The 27,625-nt window shown below is 28.9% G+C and overlaps 6 protein-coding genes across 11 annotated transcripts; 3 read left to right on the forward strand and 3 right to left on the reverse strand.

The window, feature by feature from the left end:
* Positions 1-53: 53 nt before the first annotated feature.
* LOC126833976 (palmitoyltransferase ZDHHC16) lies at positions 54-3,841 on the forward strand. 3 transcript variants are annotated; one of them, XM_050565601.1, is made up of 9 exons: positions 54-187; positions 393-540; positions 643-834; positions 976-1,093; positions 1,201-1,382; positions 1,449-1,551; positions 1,717-1,909; positions 2,610-2,720; positions 3,412-3,841. In XM_050565601.1, the coding sequence occupies exons 1-8, from the start codon at positions 162-164 to the stop codon at positions 2,704-2,706; spliced, it is 1,059 nt and encodes a 352-aa protein (XP_050421558.1). In that variant the 5' UTR covers positions 54-161; the 3' UTR covers positions 2,707-2,720; positions 3,412-3,841. The 3 variants fall into 3 exon arrangements, with proteins under 3 accessions (XP_050421558.1, XP_050421559.1, XP_050421560.1); XM_050565602.1 differs by having other exon boundaries at positions 2,610-2,716; XM_050565603.1 differs by lacking the exon at positions 3,412-3,841 and having other exon boundaries at positions 1,717-1,923.
* Positions 3,199-11,807, reverse strand: LOC126833975 (serine protease Hayan-like). Its single transcript, XM_050565600.1, has 7 exons — positions 11,617-11,807; positions 4,915-6,096; positions 4,695-4,855; positions 4,524-4,630; positions 3,919-4,178; positions 3,675-3,841; positions 3,199-3,575 (listed from the first exon to the last, which is right to left on the reverse strand). Exons 1-7 carry the CDS (start codon positions 11,693-11,695, stop codon positions 3,408-3,410), a joined length of 2,124 nt encoding a protein of 707 aa, XP_050421557.1. The 5' UTR covers positions 11,696-11,807; the 3' UTR covers positions 3,199-3,407.
* A 1,356-nt stretch (positions 11,808-13,163) lies between these two features.
* LOC126833818 (jouberin-like) lies at positions 13,164-17,942 on the reverse strand. Its single transcript, XM_050565372.1, has 11 exons — positions 17,936-17,942; positions 17,184-17,360; positions 16,670-16,877; positions 16,034-16,301; positions 15,750-15,938; positions 15,481-15,688; positions 14,730-14,842; positions 14,423-14,655; positions 14,127-14,286; positions 13,463-13,722; positions 13,164-13,383 (listed from the first exon to the last, which is right to left on the reverse strand). The coding sequence occupies exons 1-11, from the start codon at positions 17,940-17,942 to the stop codon at positions 13,164-13,166; spliced, it is 2,043 nt and encodes a 680-aa protein (XP_050421329.1).
* A 2,576-nt stretch (positions 17,943-20,518) lies between these two features.
* Positions 20,519-21,693, forward strand: LOC126833351 (39S ribosomal protein L51, mitochondrial). 3 transcript variants are annotated; one of them, XM_050564626.1, is made up of 2 exons: positions 20,519-20,707; positions 21,083-21,693. In XM_050564626.1, the coding sequence occupies exon 2, from the start codon at positions 21,090-21,092 to the stop codon at positions 21,573-21,575; it is 486 nt and encodes a 161-aa protein (XP_050420583.1). In that variant the 5' UTR covers positions 20,519-20,707; positions 21,083-21,089; the 3' UTR covers positions 21,576-21,693. The 3 variants fall into 3 exon arrangements, with proteins under 3 accessions (XP_050420583.1, XP_050420582.1, XP_050420584.1); XM_050564625.1 differs by lacking the exon at positions 20,519-20,707 and adding an exon at positions 20,778-20,879; XM_050564627.1 differs by lacking the exon at positions 20,519-20,707 and adding an exon at positions 20,833-20,945.
* A 588-nt stretch (positions 21,694-22,281) lies between these two features.
* Positions 22,282-24,639, forward strand: LOC126833742 (translation initiation factor eIF-2B subunit beta). 2 transcript variants are annotated; one of them, XM_050565251.1, is made up of 9 exons: positions 22,282-22,458; positions 22,517-22,603; positions 22,761-22,890; positions 22,965-23,113; positions 23,433-23,589; positions 23,684-23,878; positions 23,947-24,140; positions 24,437-24,553; positions 24,622-24,639. In XM_050565251.1, the coding sequence occupies exons 1-8, from the start codon at positions 22,400-22,402 to the stop codon at positions 24,513-24,515; spliced, it is 1,050 nt and encodes a 349-aa protein (XP_050421208.1). In that variant the 5' UTR covers positions 22,282-22,399; the 3' UTR covers positions 24,516-24,553; positions 24,622-24,639. The 2 variants fall into 2 exon arrangements, with proteins under 2 accessions (XP_050421208.1, XP_050421207.1); XM_050565250.1 differs by lacking the exon at positions 24,622-24,639 and having other exon boundaries at positions 24,437-24,566.
* A 172-nt stretch (positions 24,640-24,811) lies between these two features.
* On the reverse strand, positions 24,812-26,666 carry LOC126833743 (40S ribosomal protein S28). Its single transcript, XM_050565252.1, has 3 exons — positions 26,521-26,666; positions 26,208-26,420; positions 24,812-24,913 (listed from the first exon to the last, which is right to left on the reverse strand). The coding sequence occupies exon 2, from the start codon at positions 26,404-26,406 to the stop codon at positions 26,209-26,211; it is 198 nt and encodes a 65-aa protein (XP_050421209.1). The 5' UTR covers positions 26,407-26,420; positions 26,521-26,666; the 3' UTR covers positions 24,812-24,913; position 26,208.
* Positions 26,667-27,625: the final 959 nt, after the last annotated feature.

A 27,625-nucleotide genomic window follows, 5' to 3' on the forward strand; every position in this document is an offset into this window, starting at 1 on the left:
TTTCGTGGATTACGTACAGTTATCACGATTTTTCCTAGAATTATCTATATCTAGCCGCGAAAACAGTATGGCAGTCGGCCTTTTCGGTGACTCATAACAACCCATGTAATTTTTTTAATAACAAATAACAAAAAGTAGGCCTACCGCTTACCTATTATTAGATGATGTATTCAGTAAAATGTCTAAAGTAAGTTTAATATAGTACAATTATGCTAAAATGTTTGTTTCGTGGAAATGTTTTTAACTTGAATTAAAATTGTAAAACCAATTAACATTAGTAAGATGGTAAACTTATTGATGAGTAACTTATCAACAAATGAACATACAACAACACTGGAAAAAAATAAGTACAAATATACTATTTTAAAATTGTCAATTTTTATATTTTATAGATCAAGGTTGAAAAGAACATGGTACAAATTAAAAAATTCATCTACCACATATTTACAAAGAAAAAATATAAGTTGGGAGGAAACCAGCGATGTGTGTTTAGAACCTTTATTTAAGTTTGTGGATAGATATACCGTCGTATTGAGTCAAGTAAGTTAAATAATGTAAAATTATTGTCTTACAAAATGTTAGTATTATAACATAAAAAAAAAATTTAGTAGTGTTTAATATTAAACATGTGCGGTTTTATAGGTGATGGTAGTCTTGGTTGTTGTTCTGACAACTTTTGTTGTGATCGTCTCTTATTGGATTGGATTACCGTATTGGTGGAATAAAAGTAAACCCGTCACTGTTTGCTTGTTGTTGGTTGGAAATTGGCTATTGATAAATGTAGTATTTCATTACTATATGGGAGTAACAACATTACCTGGTTACCCGTCATCTGTTAGTTAAAAATGATTGTAATTAAAAATTGGCTAAATTATGGATAATATTCTGTTATATTGTTATTTGTTGAACAATTATTTAAAAATTTGTATTATTATATAGTTAACATAGGCTTAAATGGTTTCATTTTTTTTCCAGAGCACTTTAATAATCAATGATGTGATAAACTGTAAGAAATGTGATTCTCCTAGACCTCCTCGAACACATCACTGTTCAGTATGCAACAAGTGTATCCTGAAGATGGATCATCATTGTCGTATCCTTATGTTATTTATTTCTGTATTAAATATTTTTTTTTAGAAATTTATTCTTGCAAAAATATTGTTACAATAAAAAATGAATTCTTAACTTTATATTATTTAGCATGGTTAAATAACTGTGTTGGGTTTTATAACCATCGATATTTTTTTCTGTACATGGTTTATATGACATTAGGTTCTTTGTTTTTGATAACTTTCGGGGCCGATCTGGTTTTTACTGAAGTATTCTACAAAGAAGAACATCCAGTAGGTCATCCGGTGAAGATAAACACTTCGTTGCCTACAGTATGTTAAAATAGAAAATATTTCTTTACTTTTGTAAAAATGTTAAATTTCTCTATTTTATTTCAGGACGAGTGGATACTTACTTCTCAAGACGAATCCGATAACGAACGCGACTATGAGGCTGAGTGGAGATTTTGCTGTATTGTGTTTATTACTTTCATAGCCTGTAGTAGGTTTATTTATTAAAAAATTAAGTTTTTAGTTAATCCCTCGATTCTTAGTACAATTAATTTATGTTCTTTATATTTAAAATAAGCAATTTTTTTTACCTAAAACCTAAGTAACAAGTTCAAAACAAAATGTTTAATTTTTATATTTGTATTTTTTATCACAGCAGTTTTCATTGCCTTAGTAATTTTAACTATATGGCATGGCTTATTAATAAGTGGTGGTGAAACAAGTATTGAAGCTCATATTAATAAATATGAAACAGAACGCATGGCTGTTTTAAATTTTGAGTATATTAATGTTTATAACTATGGCGCGAAAATGAATTGGATACTATTCTTGGGACTTCACAGTGGAAGGTAATTTACCTCAGGTAACCTCAGCTTTCATAAAGCAACTTGGACTTACAATCTGTTAACTATTAGCATAGATCAAAGTACATATTATATTTTTACAATGCAAAATATTAATTATTTATAATTTTTACTTAACTAAAGTGCATTTATTCCGTTTTGTGCTCTTAGCCTAAAAGTTTCGATATGATTTTGACCAGAGTTGTGCAAATTCTTATTCAAATAATTACTTTGAAATTTATTTGAATGAAAAATTATTCGAATAAAAAATAGTTTTACTATAGATACTGACTAAATATTTTGTAAATGTATTATATTAGAATGTTTTAAAAAATAATTACTTAAAAAAGCACTTACAAACTATTTTTGGAATTATTTGAATAAAAAATTATTCAAATAGTTATTTGCACAATTTTTTTTTTAATTATTCATATAAAAAATGAATTAAATACATTTTACTCGATTAATGTATTGTCTACATCTAGATGATTTTTTAGATAACTTTTAGATATTTTTTATTCAAATGATTCACAACTCTGCTTTTCCCTATAATTATTGAGAAACAAAAAAATTATAATAATATTCTTATTCTTTTTGAAAGAGAAAATAAGGATTATATTATAATGTTTATATAATATTTTACGTATTTCAGCCACATACTTCAACTGTCTATAGCATAAAGACTATCATTTTAATATTGTTTTAGAGATTGGAGACACATAATATTTCCTTCGTCTCATAAGCCTTTGGGTAATGGATATATTTGGCCTACATCAGATGATATGAAATGTGTAAAATTGTAGTAACAAGAACGTAAGTAAGTATACATTTTATTACTCTTAAGTCAACAAATCACAGAAGCGGACTGAGCTAAAGAGGGGGTCATTTGGGTTAATAAAGTTTTAGATTAGGGGCTGGTCGCTGGTGTATTACATTATGTTTGTATCTCATTACCAGGTTGTATGATAAAAATAAGTCTTTTTTTTTTTTTTAACTATGTTGACAACTATTACATTTGCTCCCTCGACCAAGGTATTTGAAAAAATATAAGTATCGCTATCAAAACTCATTTTTCTTTAAAAACAATATATTAAGTCTTAAAAAATACCTCAGAATAAAAGTTATTTCAAAGTTTATTTTAAGTTCATAAAAAAAATACAGATAAATAAATTAGTAATTTATGGTCATAATATAATATTTACCTCTTACAATACACTTACGACTTGTCATTAATAAAAAACATTGTAACCACATGTAATTTTAAATGGCAATAACAATAATGTATTAACATTTTAGTAATTTATGACACAATATTGTTTTGCATACTTTAACTACTAGGATTATAAAATATTATTAATATATATATAATATAATATTGCTACATTAGTATTTATTTTTAATTATGGTTTTAATAATGTTATAAATCTAATAGTAATAAATTATTTACAATAGTCAAAGGTACAAATCAAAATAAACCAACATATAATTAAATCATCTTAATATTTTAGAGCCACACTGTTTGTTCAATCCAAGATAAATAAGATGATACTCTGGTGTACACACCAGGTGAATTTTCAGTGGCACATTGTTTTCCAAATGAAGTAACACCAACTACGTTAAAAATGCACATATTCTTCTCTGATCTTATCACTAATGGTCCGCCAGAATCGCCCTAAAAAAAACAGTAAGTTATAAGATTGATGTAGGTTGTATTAACTATTATCCTTCCATTTGCTTAGAATATAATGACATTTTTTAGTCTTCTACTTACCAAACAAGTGTCATGTCCTCCAGCTAAGTCTCCAGCACATATCATAGTGTCTATAATACCTTTATTTAAAGTATTTGTTTTACTCTCGGCTTCATATAACTTATTGCAACGTTGATTTTCAATCAAGTCTAAATCCACTTTCAACAAGTGATCGCTTGAAGTGGAACCTACGAATTAAAAAATATATATAGTTTGGGTGTATAATGTTAAAAAAAAAAGTTTTGCATATATTAGCGTTGAATACCAAAATCGGTGCTTCCCCATCCGGTAGCCGTAACTTTATGAGCATTAATCGTATTTTTGTTGTAAAGACAAGCTGGTCGGATGTTTTTATTGAACTGAACATTCTTATCCAAACGCAGGAGTGCGATATCGTTATATTTTGATGTCTTGATATATTGTGGGTGTACTATGATTTCTTCTATGGTGTAATCTACTGGTTTAGCACCGTCATCTGATTTATGTATGTTTAAATCACCTAATCTAACTCGTACAGGATTTCCTCTGTGAAAACAAAATATTGTAAGGGCTTAATTTAAGATTTTTTTAGTTTAAATGCGTTTTTATTTACAATTTATACATTTTTTTTTCCGTATATATTTAGACCACAAGGCATAAACATGAGACACGTACTTCGAAAATCGTTTTTCTCAGTTTGAGAAACTTAGTTTAAATTCTAAGATAACTTAGGGTTTCATTGTTTTTACCTTGTGGTAATATGAAGGTATATATTCCAAAATAATGGTTATTATATTTTATTCATATGCGACATTATTTTGTTTTATATAAATGCAAACAACTTAATTTGAATGAATTATAAATTAGCAATTAATTGATAATAGAACTTACAGAGCACTATGTGTACAATGAGCGGCTGTCATAACATATCTTTCACTTATTAATGTTCCTCCGCAATTCCAAGGATTCCCACTTGCTGTTCGAAAACCAATTGCAGCCTGTAAAGAAGTATTTATAATTAAGCACATTGAAATCATGTTTTTTTGAGTTTGTATATCATACCATGTGAGGAAATTCTCCCAGTTCTGCTTTGGTTCCGCCTACAATTAATCCAACTCCTTTTGAATCACATTTTTCTACAGATATAGGTCTTGGCGATGAATCAATTGACAAAGGCAATGCAGAAATAGTAGTCGTTAAAGTTTTTGAGTATTCTTCACATTCTACAAGTTATTAAAATATTGTATAAAATGTATATATTATTAGCTTTTTTTTAACCTACTAGTTTCGCTGATGCGTTTAGTGTTTGCATTTGGCCTTGTCGGATTGTTATAATTTCCATTGGTATACCTTTTGGTCGTTGTGGTTTCTTGTGTATAATAATTGTTTTCGTTATCAGAATTATTGGGGAAAAATATACTACTGGTTGAATGTTGATTATTATTATTATTAATTGGTCTATTACTTTGGCTTGACCAAGTTGGACGATTATTGGAATTTTGAGAGTTAAAACCATTTGAAGGGCTAAGAGTGTTTACGTAAATGTTTGAATTTGGCCTTTGAGTTCCATAGTTAGGATTATAATTATTGTTTTGATTTGATTCGTAAGGAAAACTATTTGGCCGATTATTGTACATTTGATTTTGATTCGGTTTTTGACTCGAAGTAGTACTAGGGTAGTTATTGAAATTGTTCTTGTTTGATTGGTAAGATTCACCTGAAGGGTAATTATAAGTATTATGGTTATAATTAGGTTTTCCAGATACAGTGGGGTGGGTATTATAATTGTTATTATTATTATTATGTTGATTGTATGGATTAGTTTCATAATTGTTATTGTTATAATAAAAATTGTTATTGTTACTATTATGGTTCTGATTTGGCGTATGTGAAGATACAATTGGATATTTATTTTGATTTTGTTGATTTATATTTTGAAAGGGATTTTGACTTTCATAATAGTTGTAGTTGTTATTTTGAGGTGTTTTGGTTGTTCTTTCGTAGTTATATGATTGCTCAACATTTGAACCGTCAATATTTTGACCATAAATAGTAGTCATATATTTTTTCTTAGTAGGTTTTGTGACTACACCTTGATCTAGGTTTTGATAAGGCCTCTCTTCTAAAAAATGTTCAATGTTATTTGGTCTTAACACATTGTTATTGGGTAATTGTTGTTCTTGTGGTTGAAAATAATTTAAGTTCGGCAAATTAATTTTTTTAGAATGTATAATAGGAGCGTTAAAGAAATCTGCACTGAACCCAAATCTAGATTCCAGCTCTTCTCCTTTGTTCTGGTTGTCGTTCGAATTATGTTTTCCATTATTAGAATCATTTCCAGAACAACAAATTATATTCTGCCCTGAATTACATGTCACTCCTAAATCGGCATTTTCAGCGCAATCATCTCTGAGTTGGCATAACCCTTTGACTCCGTTTTCATTTGTACATTCGCTACCAACTTCTGTGTAAACAAATAATATGTATATGTTAATTAATTTGAGTGAAAATGAGTTTTAGATTTTTATAAATGTACCATTTTTTTGAAGGGCAAGAGTTATGCCCAAGTGAATATTCTAAATGTATTAAACAAAGGAACAATTAATTTTTTTACTAACTAGTTATCAATGTTTATACAAAAAAAATTTAACTCGTAAGAGTGAGTGTACTAAATTTTAGCTGGTTTCTTTCTTGTTAGGTAAAGAATAACGACTCTGCGTAATCAAATGTCAAAATATCCTGCAAGAACTGTAATTATAGGTTACGCTATAATTTTAATTGTTTTATTTTACAAGCTAAAAAGTTTAAATAAGTATATGAAAACAATTTTAATGTGTATAATTATACAAACCTTGAACGGACTGAAAAATATTACTCAATGTATCAAATATGTTTTGCAGTTCATTCCAACACATTCGGCTCGTGCAGACAACTACTAACTGCTTTACAATAGATACATATTTTAAGTATCACGTGGCTCAGAATGCAAAACATCCTAGGCTCCCCAAATATATGATTACAAAAATTATAAACGAGCGATAGTATTATTATTTAGTATTAATCAAAGTGAACGATATGTAATAACAAAATTCTCAAATCTCAATACATACATAATAAATAAAACTCAACAAGTGCCAGTTACTCGATGGTCTAGGAAGGCATTTAATTGCATTCTGAGTTTTATAAGTGTATTATTTTTTTTTTTTTTAGAATTATTTTGGCATTGTTAATATTTAATAAAGTACCTAAAGTCGTTTTCTAAATTTAGATCAACAGCGTAGTCTATCCCGGGGGCCACGTCCTCTGTGAACTCAATAGGTACCATTGATTAGGGCCTGTAAATTCATATATTTGTATTAATTTACTGAATGGTCCGAAAATAACTAGATGAGCTACAAATTTAAATTGTTCTTAAAAGAATCCAAATTCATAATTGTGTTTTATATATTTCTGGTTTTATTTTTAATTTTTTCGATATTTACAGCGTATTTTGCTTTAGTTACATTTGTTCTATCTAAAAGCAATAAAAAAAAAGGTTTTAATCATTTTTAGAAAAAAAGAGAAATATAGTATAACGTACAATATATAAATTAATATTATTAGATAAAAAAGAAAACTTGTCAATTCATTTGTTTGTAAATTGTTTTATTTGTGATTTTTTTTTTTGTATTGATAATATTTTAAGGTTTGTAAATAAATGTTGTTTCTTTAAGTATAATGTTTTTATTATTATTAAAAACCATAAAAATATATATGAAAATGAAAATTGTTTTAAGTGCATGGACTTATTGGACCTAATTTCAATCAATACTAATACTTTTCCATATTTCCGTAATTCATTTTGAAAAAAGTTTATTGTAAATTTGTTTGCTTTAATGTGAAGCTGAGAAGGTTTTGCACATACCATGTGGTTTGTTAAAATAAATATGAGATTTGTAAATTGTCTTGTTCAATTGATAGAAAGTCAACAATACTAAAATGTATAAAAAATCGTCTGTATTTTATTAAATCTATGTTAGACTTAGTTAATAAAAAAAAAAAGCTTTCTTTGATGTTTGTCGAATCGATACTTTTGTACTGAGTAAACCGTAGGCTATTTACAACATGGAGAGCCACTTAAAAAAATCGTGCAGTTAACATGCAGATGCAGACAAGCGACTAAGAGTTATACAAGGATCCCGAATGAAGCATGTACTTCCTTAAAACGAATATTATAATATTTGGACTTCGTGTCACACGTAAGCAGATATCGACAGGTCTTTGTCCTTATTATTAACTCGTTTTACGTATATGGGAGCTTAACCTTCTGTATATAATTTAAGGTACATCAACTATCATTTATTTATAGGTACTTATCGAGTTTGTGATAATATGTCTTTGACAGGTCACAAGTACTAGCTTCTTTACAAACAGTTATATATTTAAATTTTCAAATTACATTTATACTAAATGTACGAGTTTCAAAGTTTATACTTTTCTTTATTTTGATTTCTGAAGGGATTTGGATCTCCAATTTGGCTCTTGAGTAATTTAGTATTTACTATACTCGTAGACATTCGAGAAGTTCGAAAATGTTTTGTATAACGCTTAAGGTCGTAGCTTTTAAATTGAGTATCTCCCGAAAATCGTATTAATTCCGGTTTTTTCTTGGAGCTTTAAAGCCTAAATTTCGAACTGTATAAAATATTTTTCAGAATTTTATATGCTGTACAATATTTTAAAGTTAAAAATAACGACTTTAATATGGTAAAAGTGATTGTTCTTTAACTTTTGACGTTTTTAAACAGTTTATTGGTGTACAATCTTTGTTCTTTAAACTGTATATAACTGCATTACTATATAAAAATTACTTTATAAATAATCTGAAATCTGAAATAAGAAGTCTTGAACAGTTAATCCACGTCATCCTATGTAAATATTATTTTATTAAATACCGTAACCTACGTAATGTTTTAATGTGTTTTAAACATAACAAAACACAATTAGCATAATATAAGTACAGACTAGAGTTGTTGTCTTTATACTAGTATAATATAACCAGTTGGAATGTCGTCATAGAGATACTATAATAATGTAGTTATGAGTTTTTAAATAGCTAATAACTACCCAAATGTCATATGTGTTTAACAATTATCATTAATAAAAATAAAATAATATACTACTACTTATAATAAACCAAATGGCTAGTGTATTCATTTCGTAGATATGCATATATTTTTATAACATCGGATTCTTATGAATATTGAATATACATCTTTCATCTTTGTATTATTAAAATTGAAAAAATATCAACTAGAGAATAGCTTATTTTGCATAACTCTAATTGTACACACGAGGCTGAATTTGTGCATAATTAAATATGAGTATATTTTCAATTTTAATCGATATCACATTTTCTACCAGATTTAAAATACAATGAATTGTTTTAAATGGAATATTTAAATTTTACAATGAAGACAACCGACATTGTGCTACCGATCTTATACTTGCGTTAAATATATAATTTATTTATATTTGTTATATTTAAACGTCGCGTTTATTAAATTATTATTTTGCTTAATGTCAGGACTTTAAAAAAATTGGTTTATTTAGGTATATCTGTAAAAGTTTTAAGGTTACTAGGCACATCACGAATCCTAAATTTATAGGTAAAACAGTGTTTCCCAGAAACCTTGGCATTCAATACAACAGTGATGTTGAGAACTAACATTTATAATTATTTAGTATTAATTTTGCACTAAACTGTAATACATTTATAAATATTCTATAATCGGTTAGATGCGTTGAATTGCTATTAAAAAAAATATGTATGAAGTACCTACAGCAGGAAATTCTCAACCCGGACAAACTAATTATAATTAACAAAACATTGGTCAAAATGTAACATTTAATCAATATTCTTTTACTAGCAAAAATGTTGTAAATCGGTTATAGAATCATTTATTTATTTTCTTAGATGATTAAATGACACGCCTGTGTAGTCGCTTAGTTACCCAAATTCTTTCAGAATACAACTTTGTCACGCTTTTAATTCTCAAAGATAGTAGAATTGAGTCCAAACATTTTTTTTGCCGTAATAAGCAGTGAAAAAATCGTTAAAACTTTTGACCCTGTTGTTGTTTTATATTATTTGACGTATTCTTGCGGAAAGACTTTTGAAGAGTCGCTCATTATATTAACCTAACGTTTAATTTTTAAATAGATACTAATTGTTAGACAACACAGACAAAATGTAAGTAATTACAATTATTAGATGCGATAATTTAATTCAAATTCACTTCAATTGAATACGTCCAACATAACAACTGGTTATTGGAGGTTGTTAACGATTGACAATTTGTACTTATTAGTGCCAATAAATAATTATATTTAAATAAACTACTTATTCTAGTTAACTTTTTAAAACTTAAATGTGTATAATACTTTAATAAATATTTGTCATTAACTAAATTTATTCCATATTATAACTGAATATGCTGGTTTTAAAATGTTGAGTAGTTTTATTTTTTATTAAGCGTTCGAAAAGTTAAACATGTGATTTGTCCAAGATTTATCGTACAAGGGGCGATGTTTCTCAAATATATAAAGTTAACAACTAACTTATATATATCTTCTAATTGTTATTTCATTAGAATAATTTATTGAAATAAACTAATAATTTGGAGTCTTAACGTCGATGTCTATTTTTCTTTAGTTCAAATTTATTTTGTTATGTAATGTAATCATATTATTAGTGTAACGTTATACACTCGATATTCTTGGGCGTATTTTTTAAAAAAAATGGCCGCATAATGCACTTTACTTGCCAAAACATCAATAATGAAATCGAATGAGGATAACTTTTTAGAGAAAATGTCGTATTCGTCTTAGAAATATTTTCTAATAAATTAACTGTTTCTACATTTTTAAAGTTTTGAGCTAATTACTAAATACCTATTCGAATTATAATATTTCGATTTGATAATTGTTTATTTTGCTTTAACACTTTTGTGGATTAATAAATTGTGGCATTAAGAATAATAATAAATACTTCCAGTAATTTATTGTTACTATACTGAAAAAACGTACTCAATAATTTTAGCTTTAACAAGGGATTTTGGAAAAAAAATCTTTCGATAAATCCTCAACACTTAAGTGATAAAGCGTATTTAGTTTAATGTATTATATGAATAATCAAATTTAATTGATGTTAATCCTTGACCTTTAACCGTTATCAGGCTGAATTAAATTGTCCCATTAATTAATTGTAAATTTCTCAAGGTGTTTTATTGCATAATAAATTGTTTATCTATTATTGTATATACCTTATTAATTATTAATATGAAACTGCATTAATTTGTATGTATGTTATATTAATTTTTTAAATATATATATATTTATATATTTATTATACATTTTTAAAATACATTTTTTTGTCTAGCTTTACTTAGTTTATTAATCGATTTAAATTTTTTATCAGGTTTTGTGTGTTATTAAATTTGGAAAAAACATTACATTTTCCATTTTATTAATTAATAGAAAAATAATAACTAAAAATGTATTATTGTACGTACAATTTTTAAGTATTAATTTTGTTAGTTTTTTTCTACACTTGCGAAATTTTTAAAATATTTTTTTTACAAACATTTATCTATTTCCTGCAAACGATAGTACTCGAATGGAAAATTACTTTACAGTGAACCGGAAATACAGATAATAATTTTATACTATAATGTGCTCTAAATAAAGTAAAATTAAATGTTTCAAAACGACCTTTCAGCATTGTTGGCGCTTGGCATTACCAGTGTTTTACGTTAATATATTTAATGGTTTATAATTAAAAACTGTACGCATAAGTCTTGTATATTGTAACCAAAGGAATTTATTGGATACACATTTTTTTTCAGATGATGCACTAAAATTTCACTTACATGGACACAATCTAGTATATTATGCTTATACATTAGAAATTTTACACTCAAGTGTACAAGTCTAAACGACTTACCTTGTCTGAGTGTTACACCACAAGACACAATTGTTAAGGCGATAATTACTCCTCGTGGCCAGTTCTGTATACTACACATATTAACACGATTCACACAAGGACAACGAAAACATTTATATGAATAACACCAGAAGATATACACTATATACCGGTTCGTCGGACAAGACGAGACTGACTGGACAACGCTTATTAGTTATTGATAGCGAAAATGAGCTCTGAAAATCGTGTATTCTGGTTTCCCACTACATATAAATATATAAACGATATGTATAAATAATAAGCGAGAAAGACCATGTTTAAATACCACTTCTTAGGAAATATATTATCTCCGGCTGGGAAAAACCTTGAGGATTCATATAATATTATAATTATTATTATATTTGTTAGAGAAAGCCTGTCAGCTCCCATATGATAATTTATTTGTTTATTTACTCGTTTATGATAATTTTTCAGAATTAATTAGAAATGACCCTTCATTCACATCGATTTTATTTTAAAACAAATTGTCGTTATGTGTAAACAAATATCAATAATATTACTCATTTTAATTTTGATTAAAAAAAAACAAGTAGAATACCTTCTGAATTAGTATTACATTTTTTCTTCTTTTTTAAAAAACATTTGAAGCTAAAAAATACAAAAATCTCTCTTTTTAAATCTTGCAAATAAAATGTTATGATATCGATAACACGACTAACTTACCGTACATAAACTAATTGCAAAAACGGAGCTTTACATTAGAAAAATACATTAATTTTTATGATTTTACTGAATAATATAATTTTTACTACAGGTTTTTTTTTCTTTTTTTTTATTGATATTAGAAATTAGAAAGAACGTTAGTTTTTTTTTATGAGATTTCACCAAAAGTTATTAAATCTCTACAATTACTAAATAATATATAATAACGTTAGTTTTTTGTTGAATGATGAGTCGCTAGTACGTACCTAGTTAAGTACGATTTTAGATCAACAATAATTATTAAGATAACATAATGTATTTGGAATATATTTTTATGAGTGAATTGATTCACTTAGGAATTCCATTGAAAAAAGAATAGTATAAAAAAACTAGACGACTATAAAACAAATACCTATTTAGCTGTAGAATCCACGTGGAAGCTATATATATCAACTTGGGAAATAATTATAGTATTAGTGCCCCACCTATGCAACACTACTACCTGTACTTAGTTAAGAACGTGTAGCATTTTGTAAATTAATATTGATGTATAATTCTTATTTGAAGGTTATTTCTGTTTTGTTTACGCGTTGACTGCTTTTGTTGACGTCTTGCGTATACATTTATTTTTTAATTTTATTGAGATATGCGTCTTACATAATGCGTCAACGTAATACTGATTTTACACAAAAAAAAAAATTATAATAAATTAAGGGTATAGATTCGTAATAATCCCGTTCACGCTTGAACGTAGAAGAAATTCACTACAATTTTCGTGTACAAAAAATATATTACTTTAAAAAATGACAAAAATTAATTTTTATTTAGTGTATTTTTCTTCTTTTTTTTTGTCATCCTGGTTTTGGTCAAGCATTTGTTTTGTACGTTTTTATGACACTGTCCATTCTTCGTATGATGTTCATGAGCGGTCTCATTTGTTGATGGTCATTGTGCTGTGACGTACTAGTCGTCTCCGCCGTGATCTTGTGGTGATGAGTCTGACCTTCAGACTTGGTCGCGCCACGCTTGCATTCAGTCGGCTGCGCAGGTGCTAACAATCTTAGACCTATGTCCAAATCTGGATCTCTGCAGACAACAGCCATACATATGTATATATTGAATATAGGACTCTACAAGACAAAAAAAAACATTGCAGAAAGCTTACTTTTTGTACTGAGCCACGTAAACCGGCGAACTCCTGGCCGGCGTGTACACGCCGAAAGCCAGAATATGATCGTGTGGATGATAGTCGACGGCACCGCTAGTGGCAGTGGCCGTCAAGGGCTGTCGGTTCGTGTAGAATGCCAATTGCTTGCCAGTGTACGCTTCCCAAACGTTCACGGGACCGTCTTCGCCACATGCCAACACCAGGTTGCCGCAGGGACTCAAAACGCAACCGGTTTGCACCTTGTTGTTTACACCGCCCTGTATTTAGTAAAAAAAAAAATATAGAAGGTAATTTTGGAAATTTCCATTATAACGAGCTCAAATGTATCGTTTTATCATTCTCTAGCGTGTGTACATTGGCACCTCTATTTTCTTATGCCTTATTGGCTTGATATAAACTTATAATTGTGCCTATGCAATCGCTGCAATTTAAAGACACTTTAGTGTCAATAATGCACCCTTAGTCCCCATAAGCCGTGATTATTGTTGGGTACTCAGTTACGAATTATGGTCACAGATACCTTAATTTCAGACTGAATTATTTAGCTGAAGTAGCTAAGCTACAATTGACGTAAGAATATAAAAACTGATGTGGTCAATGAGCTTTCCCAATTAGCATCAGTGTCCGTTTCGATAATATTTTATAATACAATATCGGTTACCCGAAACCATTGTACAATGGCGGCTGTTTGCAAGTCCATCATGCGCAAAACGCTGTCTCTGGTCTGTATTAATAGCCGTTTGCCACCTGGATGGAGCTGAATATTGCTGATGGTCACATTCCTTATTTCCGGAACCAGTATGGCCCTTTTCATTTCCAATCTTTAAAACAACAATACCATTAGTCAACGTCCGGGCCGTGTTATTTAGCCGGTGGGTGTGCATTAATTTAAAAATTATTTTTTTAACCACTATTACAATATTATAATAAAGATATTGTGTGACACACCGGCTTTACCTGTTATCCACCAACGTCCATTCGACGATAAACCCTTGGCTGTCAGCCGATAGTATCATGCTACCTCGATGAGCAACACTCGATATAAATCCTTTGTGGAATTCCATTTCTTGGCACAAAGTCCATTTGTTATGAGTAAAAATCCATAGTCGCAAAATGCTGTCGTAGCATCCGGTCAATATGACGTCGTCACTGTATTCCGCGCAGTACACGTATGACGGATGCGGAAGTATCTGTGAATGGATGACATATTGAGATAAAATAAGTGCGCTACAGATTATTTGATTGTACACATGTAAACACTAACTTGGAAGTCAGTTTTGTCGCCATCTTTAAGCATCCAAATGCAGGCAGTATAATCGGAAGACGATGATAGAATATGGCAATTGTCTTTATTCCATCTTAAAGTGTAAACCAAACCTAAGATATTTTACAAATATGATTATAAGCAATTTTACAAACTTTTCTCGTCTTTAGCTGTCTCAATGGAGTATCTCAATTATTTTTCTTACTCATTTCTGTGTATTACAATCAATATAAATATTTAAAAAGAGCATTGAAGCTAAAAGTGTTTCTTTGTTCCATTACATTGTTTAGAATCGAAAATTATTAAATAGATGTATTTTGAACATTAAACATTTTAGACATCACTAGACGAATCATTTACTTTTTAGTATACCGCTAATTCTTAATTCAAGCGAAACCAAACGCATTACTACAATTATTACGAGACTGTAGAAGGCTCGTTTTTTGAATTTATAGGTAATTGAAGTATCTCGATTAATAAAATTTCAATTTTTAAAAATCTGTTATTTTAATGAATTAATGTGTCGTTGTCAGTTATTATAGAAATAAACTGATATTGGACAAACTTCGCCAGTTTAGAAACCTTAGTCTTTGTGGGAAATATAATAAAAGGTTAAGAATCTATGCTATCTTTTGTATAGATCTTCAGAGTACCTAATTTAATATTTTTAAGTAAAATCTTTTGTTAAATTTTTACTACAATACTATAACATAATACTTGTGACAATTACTGTACGACTAAACAAATTTACCTTGATGACCCAACAATTGTTTGAGTAATTTGAACTCGGGAACAGTGTAGATATTTATCACTTTACTGGTGGCCACTGCTAATTTAAGGCCATCGTGACTGAATTTCAAACACATGCAACCCTCCGAACTCGGCTGAAGCTTTGCTATTTCAGAATTTGGCAATTTACATTTTTGCCCGGGAAATCGTTTCCATTTCACATCGTACTCCTGGAAAGTAAAAAGTCGGTTCTTAGTTAGTTCTCAACGCGGTACACAAACTGGCAAATACCTGGAAAGTCTCTGGACTGGAGCTTAGCGTTTCGTCTAAGATTTCCCGCAACGAACCGGAACTACCAACTGAACTTCTTTCCAAACGATTGTCGGATACCGCTGTTGTTTCGCGATTTATTTCATTCAAACTTGCATAAAGAGTGCTCGGGTACTTTTGGAGAGTTCCTTTTTTTAACCAATGTGCGACCTGAGGAATGGGGAAACCCAAACATTTTACTATGCAGTGTACTTCACGCGTTACCTCTATGTACTAAATATAAAACGTTGATCATAATTAGATACCATCGGACGGTTTTTATGAACTGACTTGGGAGCTCGCCCGGGTTTGTATAGTTGCAGTCTTAGCGGTTTACCCGTGTTTTTTGTGCCATTAGATCCGACAGGCTTGACGAACGCCCAAGCTATTCTGTACCAATCATTTGACATTAACGGCGGTCGATTGGACCCAACAAAGTCTACCAGCTCGAAAAAAATCGTCGTTTTCTCTGTTATTACATTAACGTACGGTTCATCGACCGATATTCTCTCGTTCCAGCCAGGCAGTACTGTTCTAAATGTATACATTTTAAATAAGTCAATTATAATGATACTAACTAATAATAATTTTTGCACGTCATCCTCATCATACATTTGTTTTCTTAACTACATTTTATTATAAGTGTAAAACCAAGCAATAGTAAACAATTTCTAAAAAATATCTTTGAAGTGCATGTAAGGAAAATATATAGTATAAGCGATAAAAGAAATTAATAAAAAAAAAACTAAAATTATCAATCTCAAATATCTAACGCAAGTGAAATCGGAAAAAATTACCTACAATTTACCGCTTTATTTTCTAACTGTAAAAATAATTATAAATCTAACTTGTAAAATGTAAAAAATAAATAAGCACATTTTGTTTCCCATTATTTTTCTTACTTGTTTGTTTTAAAATTAAATTCGCTGGTTAATAATGGACTAATGTTGACCATTTGACCGTTTCCGTCCTTATCGTTCTTCTTTAAATACTCCCACGCGGAAGAATCGACAATATGAATAATAATACTAGGGTGTCTTATTCTCGTATCCACTTTCAAAATATCGGTTTTGTGGATATAAATCTCTAAATTTGATCCTATTTTTCCATCTACATAAATATTGTTATTTTTAGGTTATATATACAAGGTATTTTTCGTATAAAATATTTATTATTACTTCTCTGCGGTTCGTTTAACTTCTTTGAATCGTTTGTAGGTTTTATCTCTTTCATTTCAATTACATTTTTTCTTAAATGTTTTGGTTTTCTCCTGAAAATATTAAAAAAAAAAAAGTTAAAATGACGAAATGTGTTGTTTTTTTAGTTGTACATTAACAATAATATTTTTATTATTTATGTATTGACTTTACTTTAAAGGTACTATTCGTATTTTGTTTGAACTGTCTGTATTATCACTTTCACTCAAATCAATAGATACACTTTCTTCTGGCGTTATCGGTCTGCTGTCGGGTAAGCTACTCTTGTCTGATATTGATGAAATGGTAAGTTTACTCTTTAAACTATAACTACTTGATGAAGTTTTACTCGTGATAGAACGAGGATAGGGCACAGGCACGTTTGAAGAAGAAATATCTGCGAATAGAAACACACATTGACACATAACACGTACATTACATCTTGAGTTTACGTGAATAATGTATGTGTCGAATTATTGTTTATGTTAAAAAACGGTTTATTTACTTAAATTTTCTTTCCATTCTTGAACTATTGGCGATGGCGTTTGACTGATAGAAAACGTTTCTGAACCTTCTCTGCATTTAAATGAATACAATTGTTTTTTATACAGCAAAAACAAATAATATTACATCTCGACAGCTTTATTTATACCAACTATCGGCTATATATAATTTAAATTTAAACTGTGTATGCAGATTGAAGATTTTATGGTTTAATATAATTTTTTGGGAATTTTTTCGATGTATATTGTGTATAGTTTAACCGAAAAAATGTTCAAGTATTCAATTTTACATATGTACTGAGTACATCCACAGTGCGATGCAACAAGCTTCGCTCAGAAAATGAACCTGAAATGGTTCTCAAACCATGTAAAATTGAAGAAAAGAATACAACCGAACTAATATAAAACAATTATTTTTGTTTAAAATTTGCTTACTATAAAATGTTAACAGAAAATTGGTCGTACATACCTTCCATTGCTTATTGATTCCATTGAATTTGAATTGTGCTCTAAGAGTAATTTTTTTTTCCTGGGTTTAACTTTCGGCGGTTCCTATCATCATAAAATTGGAAATATATTTGAATACGGTTATCGATTCAGATTTAATTCCAAATTAGGTTAATAACTTTGAAAAAAATTCAAAATTCATAATTTAAATTTTAAATTTTAACTCACGTCAGCGTAACTAAACCACAATGTTTTACAATCTTACCAAGTTATTTTAAAAGTGGAAATTTTACTACAATTATCAATTAGTTTAACAATTTCTTAAAATATTTCAAGGTTATTATATTTTATTTTATTTTTGTATAAATTCCCAAAAAATAAACTGATTATTACAAATATTTAATGAATTTGATTGATACATTTAATCGATTGCATTAAAACCATAATAAAAATACAATGTCTTACTTCTAAAAGGTATTCTCTGGAAGATGATTTCGATAACATACCGCACTGGTTGCTATTCAATTCGATGAGCTCTACATCTGAGTCGTCCATTTTTATTAATTCTCATGTACGTCAATTATTATTTATGTATTAAATTAATCGTATAAGTAAAGTATCAATAACATGTGAGTGTTATTGTATAACATGTAGGTATTTAATAGTAAATTCATGAAATAAAAACAAGATTCGATTTTTTTCTGGCTGTTGTTATATGATTTATTTTATATAGTAAAACAAAAAACATGCAAGAATCATACAACCTACCCAATTTTGCGCATTGGATTAATAGTTTAATAAATAATTTTACATATTTTTTCCTATATTTAGAAAGTAAAACAATATCTATGATAATATAAATAATAAAAATAACGTATATTATCTTACTGTATCCCATTTGCAATATTGTTGGTAGTTTTAACTCTAGTTGCCATAGTAACTATACTCAATACGCTGTTTATATTATCTGATAGTAAAGTTACTAGGTAACATATCAAGGTAGATTTACAATTAAACCGCCATTATTTCAAAAAAACTATTTAATTTTTTGGTATTAACGTAGATACTTATTATTCATTTCTCACATGTTTTAATGTTATGTGTATAGTAGAGTATGCTGTAATTGTATTGTAGATATATGCATGCAGGATGCGGCGGAGCCGACTGATGAGTTTTGAGGGGTTATAAATAACGAACGGTAAAACATAGAGAAAGGCGTTTTGTTTTATTAAAATTAGTAGGAAATCCCATTTTTTTAAAATTATGTCTCCAGTATGGCGACCGTCAGCAGCAATACATTGCTATTGGCGATCTCTGAAGTTTACACATGATCTTCGATGCGTTTCCACACGGTACGGCCGCATTTTCTTCTATGATATCTCCTTCACGTCTTCTAAGGTAGCGATGTTTAAAAACCTTATATTAAGCCCCAGAGAAAAAAATCGCATATGCTCAATTCATGGAAGCGTGCGGCGTGCCGGCCACTCTAAGTCCCCCTCTGAGAGCAATGTATTGCCGCTGACAACCGCCATCTTAGAGATATAATAATTAAAACATAATTTAAATAATGAGATTTCCTACTAATTTTAATAAAGTCACCAGCAAATCCGTGTGAATTTAGACAGACATGTTTTTCGAACGTATTTCCAAAGATAAACCTGATAGGTGTGTGGCTTAGGTTAGAAGTATTATTTTGATTACAATTATAACTTAATAACAGCGTATACAAGTTAATTTGTCGTAACAAAACCGTTAGCAAAAGATTAAAACCGCAACTTGGTCGTTCGAAGTTTTAACACTAAAATCTTTTTGCTCCGACTATACTCACATGCTTGCCTTAGACGAAGGAGAAATAATATTACCAATAAATGTACCCGTGACGTATTGTCGCGGGACGGGTACCACGCGCACAAAATGGGTTATCGCGGGACGGTCACACGAATAAAAAACAAAAAAATTAACTCGTTGGTGATTCGGTGTGGTTTTAAAGAATGTTGTGTGTATTAAATTAAGTTGATACAATTACAGTGGTTAGTTATTAGTATAAGAATACTTTTGGCTTCTTAGCCAAAGCTAAAAGCAAGCAAATAATAATTATAGTGTGATGATATAACGGGTTCGTTCGACGGACGGCGGTAGTGTGAATATTCCTGATTTATATCCGAAAATAGGTAGTGAATACAAACCATAAATTAAGTTTCATTATTCTTTTAAAATAGAAGTAGGTATATAATTTACGCAATAAATTTATAATAGCTATTAAGGATCTTCAAGAAACTTAAACATGAATTCCTAGTTAATATTTATCGCCCAACACGTTATGATTTATTACTTTTTAAATTTTTATTGAGATTCTGGCATTCTACATATGTGCAATATTGTATCTCAACAATTGACTTATGTCCTTAAAACATTTAATTTGAATAGTTATAAGGTATCTTTTGCGAGATTACCGATTGCCTAAGAATTTAAACGAATGTGTGCAAAGTGATAAGAAACTCGACATAGACATTGGTAATTTATGCAATTTGGGAAAAGTGGTAGCAACCCGGTTGTACCACATCCCACGGTGTTCCGCTCTGGATATGATAACACGATCAGTTCTAATCACGATAATATATATTTTTTTAATTAAAAAGACTTAAATTTTACTGATTCTTAATTATTACTCATTAGTTCTTTCCAGTCTCAAACTCTAAAACATTCTGTAATTCTGCATATTTACTTTATATCCAAAATAGACTAAATATTCGTGGTTTTACTACTTAATATTACAAACAAATATATTGAAAAGGTAAATGTAACATAAATGTGTATTTATATAGATTATAAAACTAATTTCATCAACATTGTTAAGCCTAATAAATATATACACCCAATAGCATTTAATGATAAAACTGGGTATAAATTATACCATTGTGCAAAGTAACCCCATTAATGTATCAGTTGTTTTTAGGCTTTAAAGGGTAATCATTTTAATATTGTGTTAAAAGAATAGCTGCTCTGAAATATTAGAAATGTTCATTAAATTGGTATTCTAATGCTGTTATTACTTATTGATAGTACAATTTATTTAGTTATAAATTCTTTTAGTAGGGTAACCTTGTTTACTTGTGTGTATGATTATTATATATTTATCAATTTCAATTATTTATTATTATATTTACAGAGTAATTATGCTTCAATCAATAATGACCAAATTTAAACTTACTAGTCCAAAAATTAACATTCAACCTGTTCGATATCGCTACTGGAAAGATCTACAAGGTGCCCGTCCTGTAGTTCGTCGTTATGGCTACAACGATAATACATTACTTCAGTCTGGTTTATTACCAAGATCGGCTGATGAATCTAAATTGCCCATGCCAATATATAGACCAAAAGATGTTTGGAGTGAGAAACGGGCACTATTTGGGCAAAATGACTACATAGATATATTAGGAGACGGATCTGTACACCCTGTGCGTGTACTCTATAATGTACCATCTTGGTTACGAGGTGTAAAAGGCAATGAATTTCAAGTTTTATTGAGGAAAAGAAAAATGCTGCAACATGGTATATATCCAGTCGCTAGACCGACGAAATGGACTCAAATGCAAAAGAGGATAACATACTTGTACAAATTTTTAAATAGGAAAACAAGAACTGGAATGGAAAAGTAGTTTTATAATTAATATTCCAATTGAAAATTATTTAAGAACTTAAAATACCTATACATTTATATTGTATAATAAGTCACAATTATAATTTAGTAATATAAATTTTAGTTGTTATTCTATATTTTAATGTATTATATTAATATTTTATTTGTAAAGATATTTTGATACATCCTAACTGCACTGTTTGAAGTTTTTAAGGCTGAGGTTTTAGTAAAACTATGTCAGACTGACATAAATTAAGTTTATATCTACTAAACAATATTGGCCATTTATATATTTTTAATTGGCTCATGGTTTTATTTATATTAGCCTCAAAAATGCAGGAAAATATGACAAGTAATTTTGGCTCATTTCTACTTTGAAGTCTGAATTACTGACAAGTCACAATACTTGGGGCTCTTAACTTTTAATTTTAGTTTTTCAAAAATATTATTATAATATTGATTATTTTTCTTGAAATTTAATCTTTTTTATGATGAATGATGATAATCATGTAAAAAATAACCTGTCTCACGTATGGCATCAACTTGTGTTATTCTAACTTTCATAACCTAAGAGTTTTTAAGTTATCACAAGTTACACCATAGTTTAACATACGTGAGTCCTATTAGTATTTCCAAGATGATTATAATTCTGTGATTATCAAGGTGAAATTCACCTTGGTGATTATAAAATCAAAAATTGATAAGGACAATAATGATAACGGAAATCAAATGTCTGAAATTTTCATTTACATTATTTTTTTTAATGAATTATTATTTTAAATAGTTTTCTTTATACGCACGATTACTTTATAATTTATACCATAATTTTATTAATAAAAAAATATGGATGTAGTTGAGCATGAAGTACTCTTAGACAATTACGTATCAAATATAAAAAGGAAGTAAGTGTATGCTCTATTTCTAATTTGGCATTTTTATGATTCAACGTAATCGTTATAGGAAATGGGAAAATAACTACATGATTGCTGAAGAAACATTAAAACTCTTCAGGCATTTTATTGATACGATTCAATGGTCGACGGCAAAGTAATAATAATTTGTCATTTTTAAATAGTGTATATTTTTATTACAAAATAACCTTTTATTTTTACTGTTAAAATTTAAATTATGAACAATTCTGTATTCTGCTGACCAATATTTCTAATAATTAATAACTACTAACTTCACTTTGTTTATTACCCAGAGAATTGTTGAAACAATTACGAAAATATGGATTAATTTTAACTTCAGCTTTACCATTACAATTTATTGTTGGCAACATTGTTAGGCGAATATTAAATATTGTACGAGAAGAATATACTGCAGCTAGAAAAGTAACTAAAATCAATTTTATGCTTAGTAGTGATTACATTATAAATATATGTATGATTTATTTTAATTTTAACAGAGTTCAGAAGAAGAAATAGATGTGCAAGATTCATTACATAAAATTGTAACGTCAGAGGATGATAGAGATGATTATAATAATGAAGTCCCTGAACTCAAGTTATCAATATTTGAGCATTTAGATGAATTTCAAATGGAGATAGAGTCAAGGTAAACAAATAAAATAGAAGTAGTACATACAACTGAGTAACATTTTTTTTAAGGAATAACTTAATAAAAAAATAAAATTTGAATAAGTATAAGTTGTTATAAATTATCATCATCATGTAGCCTAATAAGCCCTAGATGTTCTATACATTGCAATCATGTGATGATTTATGGACAAATGTGCTTTTTGGCTACATCATCAGTCCGTCGCCAATACCCAAATATTAAAATTTCTAAAAATACTTACGTTCTCTTAAGTTACTATAATTTGATCTACGACTGCAGAAATTCACTTTTTTACTTATTTTGTATGCTTTTTAAGTAATGAAGATATTGCAAAACAAGCTCGTGAGCACATTCATTCCAATGAAATCATATTGACAGTGGGTAAATCTTCTGACGTGGAAATGTTTTTAAAAGAAGCCGCTAAAGATCGTACTTTTGAAGTATTTATTACAGACTGTGCTCCAATAAATACTGTAATTATATTTTTATAATGTTATTTCTTTATTTTAAACATTGTGTCTGTACATAGCTAAAAAGATATTGGTCTAATCTTGTGTTATTTTTAAGGGCAAACAATTGGCATTAAGTCTCTCAAAGCATAAAATTCAATCTACCTTAATTCCAGACTCTACAATGTTTGGAATTATGTCGAGAGTGAATAAAGTTATAATTGGAGTTGACTCCGTTATGGCCAATGGTGGACTCAGGACATTTAGTAGTTGTCACGCTGTAGCTTTAGCTGCTCGTCATTACTCTGTGCCCGTAACGTTAAATGTTTCAATTATTTTTTTAATTTTATTTAATGTTTGTAATTTGCATTTACAATTTAGGTAATAGTCTTAGCACCTATGTACAAATTGAGTACACGTTACTTGTGCTCGTACAATCAAGATGCGTTTAATGAATTTGTTTCACCGGCTGGCGTTTTCAACTATTCCGATTCGGATGTTTCAAAAGTTGATGTTTACAATCCAACCTATGATTATGTGCCTCCGGAAAATGTGACATTATTTATCTTTAACAAGTAATTGTTATATTTATTTAACCATTGCTTGTTAAGCCTGTTACAAAGAAAAAAATAAGGTGTCTTGATGACCGTTCCTCCAATGTACAAAACATGAATACTTTTTAGTGGGTTATAGCTACTAAACGGATTTTAATATTTATTACTATAAAATGCAATTACATATTTTAAGTATATTTTGATTTACAAATTTAGATGTTATTTTAATTAAATAGGTCACCAGTCACCTAATACTAAAATATTCCTTACGTTTTTAATCGTTGAACTATTAATTATTTATTTTATATCTGTTCCAGTGGTGGTCAATCTCCTTCCTATGTTTACAGATTACTGTCAGAGATTTATCATCCAGACGATTATGACTTAACAACATAATGTTACACTAATGATATAATAATTGATACTCATTAAAAGTATTTTGCTGTACATTTTTTTTGTATTTATGTTTTAAAATATTATAAAATACGAATGGCTTTTTTAGATATAAAGTCTCAATACAGTTTAAATTATTTTGTTATACACAATTGCTGCAAGACACACCTGTAATGAAAATTTTTAAAAAGTGGCCAGTCTTCGATTTGAACTGTGTTAAATTTTGTTTGACTTTTGGTAACACTTATTTTCATTAACTGGAGGAGAAATGGAAAGGAAACAATAAAAAACACGTTCAATGCAAATGTGTTTCAGACATATTTATTACAATGTCATTTGTCACAAATTAGTTGTCACCTTATGATTAATATTTATACTTGAACGCATATCCATTGAATTATCTGCAACCAAAGCAAATTGTAATTTTAGATAAATTAAAATTGTAATACATTAAAAATAGAAAGCAAATAAAGGGCTGCGGGGAAAAAGATCAATGTTAATTTTTTTTGAAAATGAGGTTTTGGTATCAAATTATTTGTATTGACGTATTATATCTTTTATGTGCTCGAACCACAGAAAAAAACAGATTAGTCTAGAGTAATGACCGTCAGAAGTTTAGGCATCGGCAAAATGTATTACGTTTTGAAATTAAAAACTTGATTTTCACAGAATGAAAAAAAATTGACACTTATCTTTTTTCCCCGTAGCCCTTCAAATGTTTAACTCATCATTTCGTTCATTTTAAATTTCAGAAATACTTAAAAATGTATAAATATAAAGAAAACATTAGAATTTCAAACAAGTACTTAAAAGAGTGGCATTATTTAACTAATAAATAAAATAATTTTTCTAATTTTGGAATTATGAAAAAAAAAAAATGTAATTAATTCTTTTTAGAACTTTCTGAATAAAAAGAATTAATATCGGGAACAAGATATTAATAATTAAGATAAGAAATGAAATTAATATTTAAACTGGGTATAAAGTTTAATAATTTCAAAAAAAACTAGTTACCAATTATTTCAATATATTTTTTTAATATTTGCAGTTAACTCTTCGATGAGTTTGTTGAACTTTTCATAGCTATATTAAATTACTATAGCCATGTTAAAAAAAAATATTATTAACTGTACATTATGTACAATTCCATCTTGATTCATTCTAAGGTACAAGTCTTATTATTTTTTAATTTTTATTTTAAATCTATAGCATTTTACATGGGTACTGATTAAAAAATTTCACATTCTCGATCGGTTAAAAAGATATAGTGATTTAATATGTATGTAGTGTTTTTATCGTTTAAGCTTTTTATAATTGGTGTGTAAAATGCTAACCATAAAATTCATCAAGTTTAGTCTAGGCTTTACCACATAAAGATTGGAATATTGAGTTGGGTATACACTCTTCTTATAGTAGCTATGATAAAATAATGTAATACAGAAAAATAATTTTAAAAACTGCTGCCATATTACTGGCAAATATAACTTCCTAAAAACCATAAAAATATAAATATTTGAATGCGTTAAAACTTTTGTGGATTCAAAGTAATATATATATTCAATTAATATATTTATTACTTAAAGACTATCGGTTGCTATGCTATTAGGTATAATTAAAAAAAAATCTGTTTCGGCAACACTTTAAGAGGTCTACCATCACACTATATTTCACCGTAGTATAATTATTGTAACTCACATTATCGAAGTCTTCTGGCTTCTCTTTCGGACTCGAGGAGTGTGAGTATGTCTCCTTCGCGAACGGGCCCTTTGACATTCCTGATAATTTGACGATTCTGTTCGCCAATGAATTCAACTTTAACTTGAGTACATTGGCCTTGCGATCCAGTACGGCCTAAGACTTTCAAAACTCTAGACAAGACTACTGGTTTATCCATATTTGTTTATAAGTCTGTGGAAAAATTAAGTAATTACATACGTATTCTTGGCATGAAGAACACAAAATAAGATCATCAAACGATTTATACCGATTAAAATTACTGAGATCTCACCTGATTTTGTAAATTGCAACTTGAAAGCTTTAACACCAAGACTTTTGGTTATTATTATAATACGCCGAGTCCTGAGGAAGTGATATTTCCAATTTCTGCAGAATCCAAAGTAAACTATAAAATATTAACCTTAAAAGTTTTTTTAAAAACTGAAAAAATATAAGCACGTTTGCATTGGATTATTGAAGGGAATTTTTGATCAGTGTAGCCATTTAAATAATTGATAAAAAAAAACCTGATTTAATTTTCAATGTTACTAAGCAAATTAATGTACTCATGAGTCATGAGTGATAGCAGGTGTGGATCAAGGTTGAATTATCCTCAAGGCTCAGTTATTACCACAGATATATATAATAAACTAGATTGCGAACGGTCTGCCATTCTGGTAGGATTTATGTGTGTTATCAATGAATATAATATATATTATTATATCAATAATATATATATATATGTGATTGTTATAAACATATATTATTCTCACGTGATAAGGTTCTAATTCCCACCAGGATGGCGGAAAGTGGCTGCTTCAATCTTCTCTATTGGTGGTATATACAGTTAGCAATCTAGTTTATTATATATATATCTGTGGTTATTACTTATTAGATCCATTGACCATTGATAAGAATATAAGATCGATTTGTCTTTGCAAGATGAAGTAAATGATATACAGACTTATATACTGGTTTTATTGGTTATAAAAATTGAACCTAGAGCGAATCCATGTCCCCCGTTAACGCAACTCATACATGTTTGTTTATAAAATAATTAATAAATAGTTTTCATATACGTGTTGTATTTTATAAAAAGACCTAGTCATTATTATACCGATAATACTTGCTTTCGCAAACAAATTGCGTCCATGTCCCGTAAAGCACTAAAGATCCTTGGATTAATTAAACGTGGCACGTCCGAGCTTAAAACGCTTAACTAATTAGTCTTTTATACTGCTGCCCGCTGGTTCGGTTTTTGGGATCCTTTCACTATAATTCAGATTATGCCCAACTATAGAGGATACTGAAGAAGTTGTCCCTCTCAGATCACCCCGTTTCTATTCTCCCTTACACCACACAAATTATGGTGAAAACCCCGGACATCGTAAGATGCG

Source organism: Adelges cooleyi, unplaced genomic scaffold, assembly GCF_023614345.1.
Source record: "Adelges cooleyi isolate 19-005CV unplaced genomic scaffold, UGA_ACOO_1.1 ACOO_flye_CR_arks_rails_tigmint_CR_PRNA_2, whole genome shotgun sequence".
NCBI classification, from domain to species: Eukaryota; Metazoa; Arthropoda; class Insecta; order Hemiptera; family Adelgidae; genus Adelges; species Adelges cooleyi.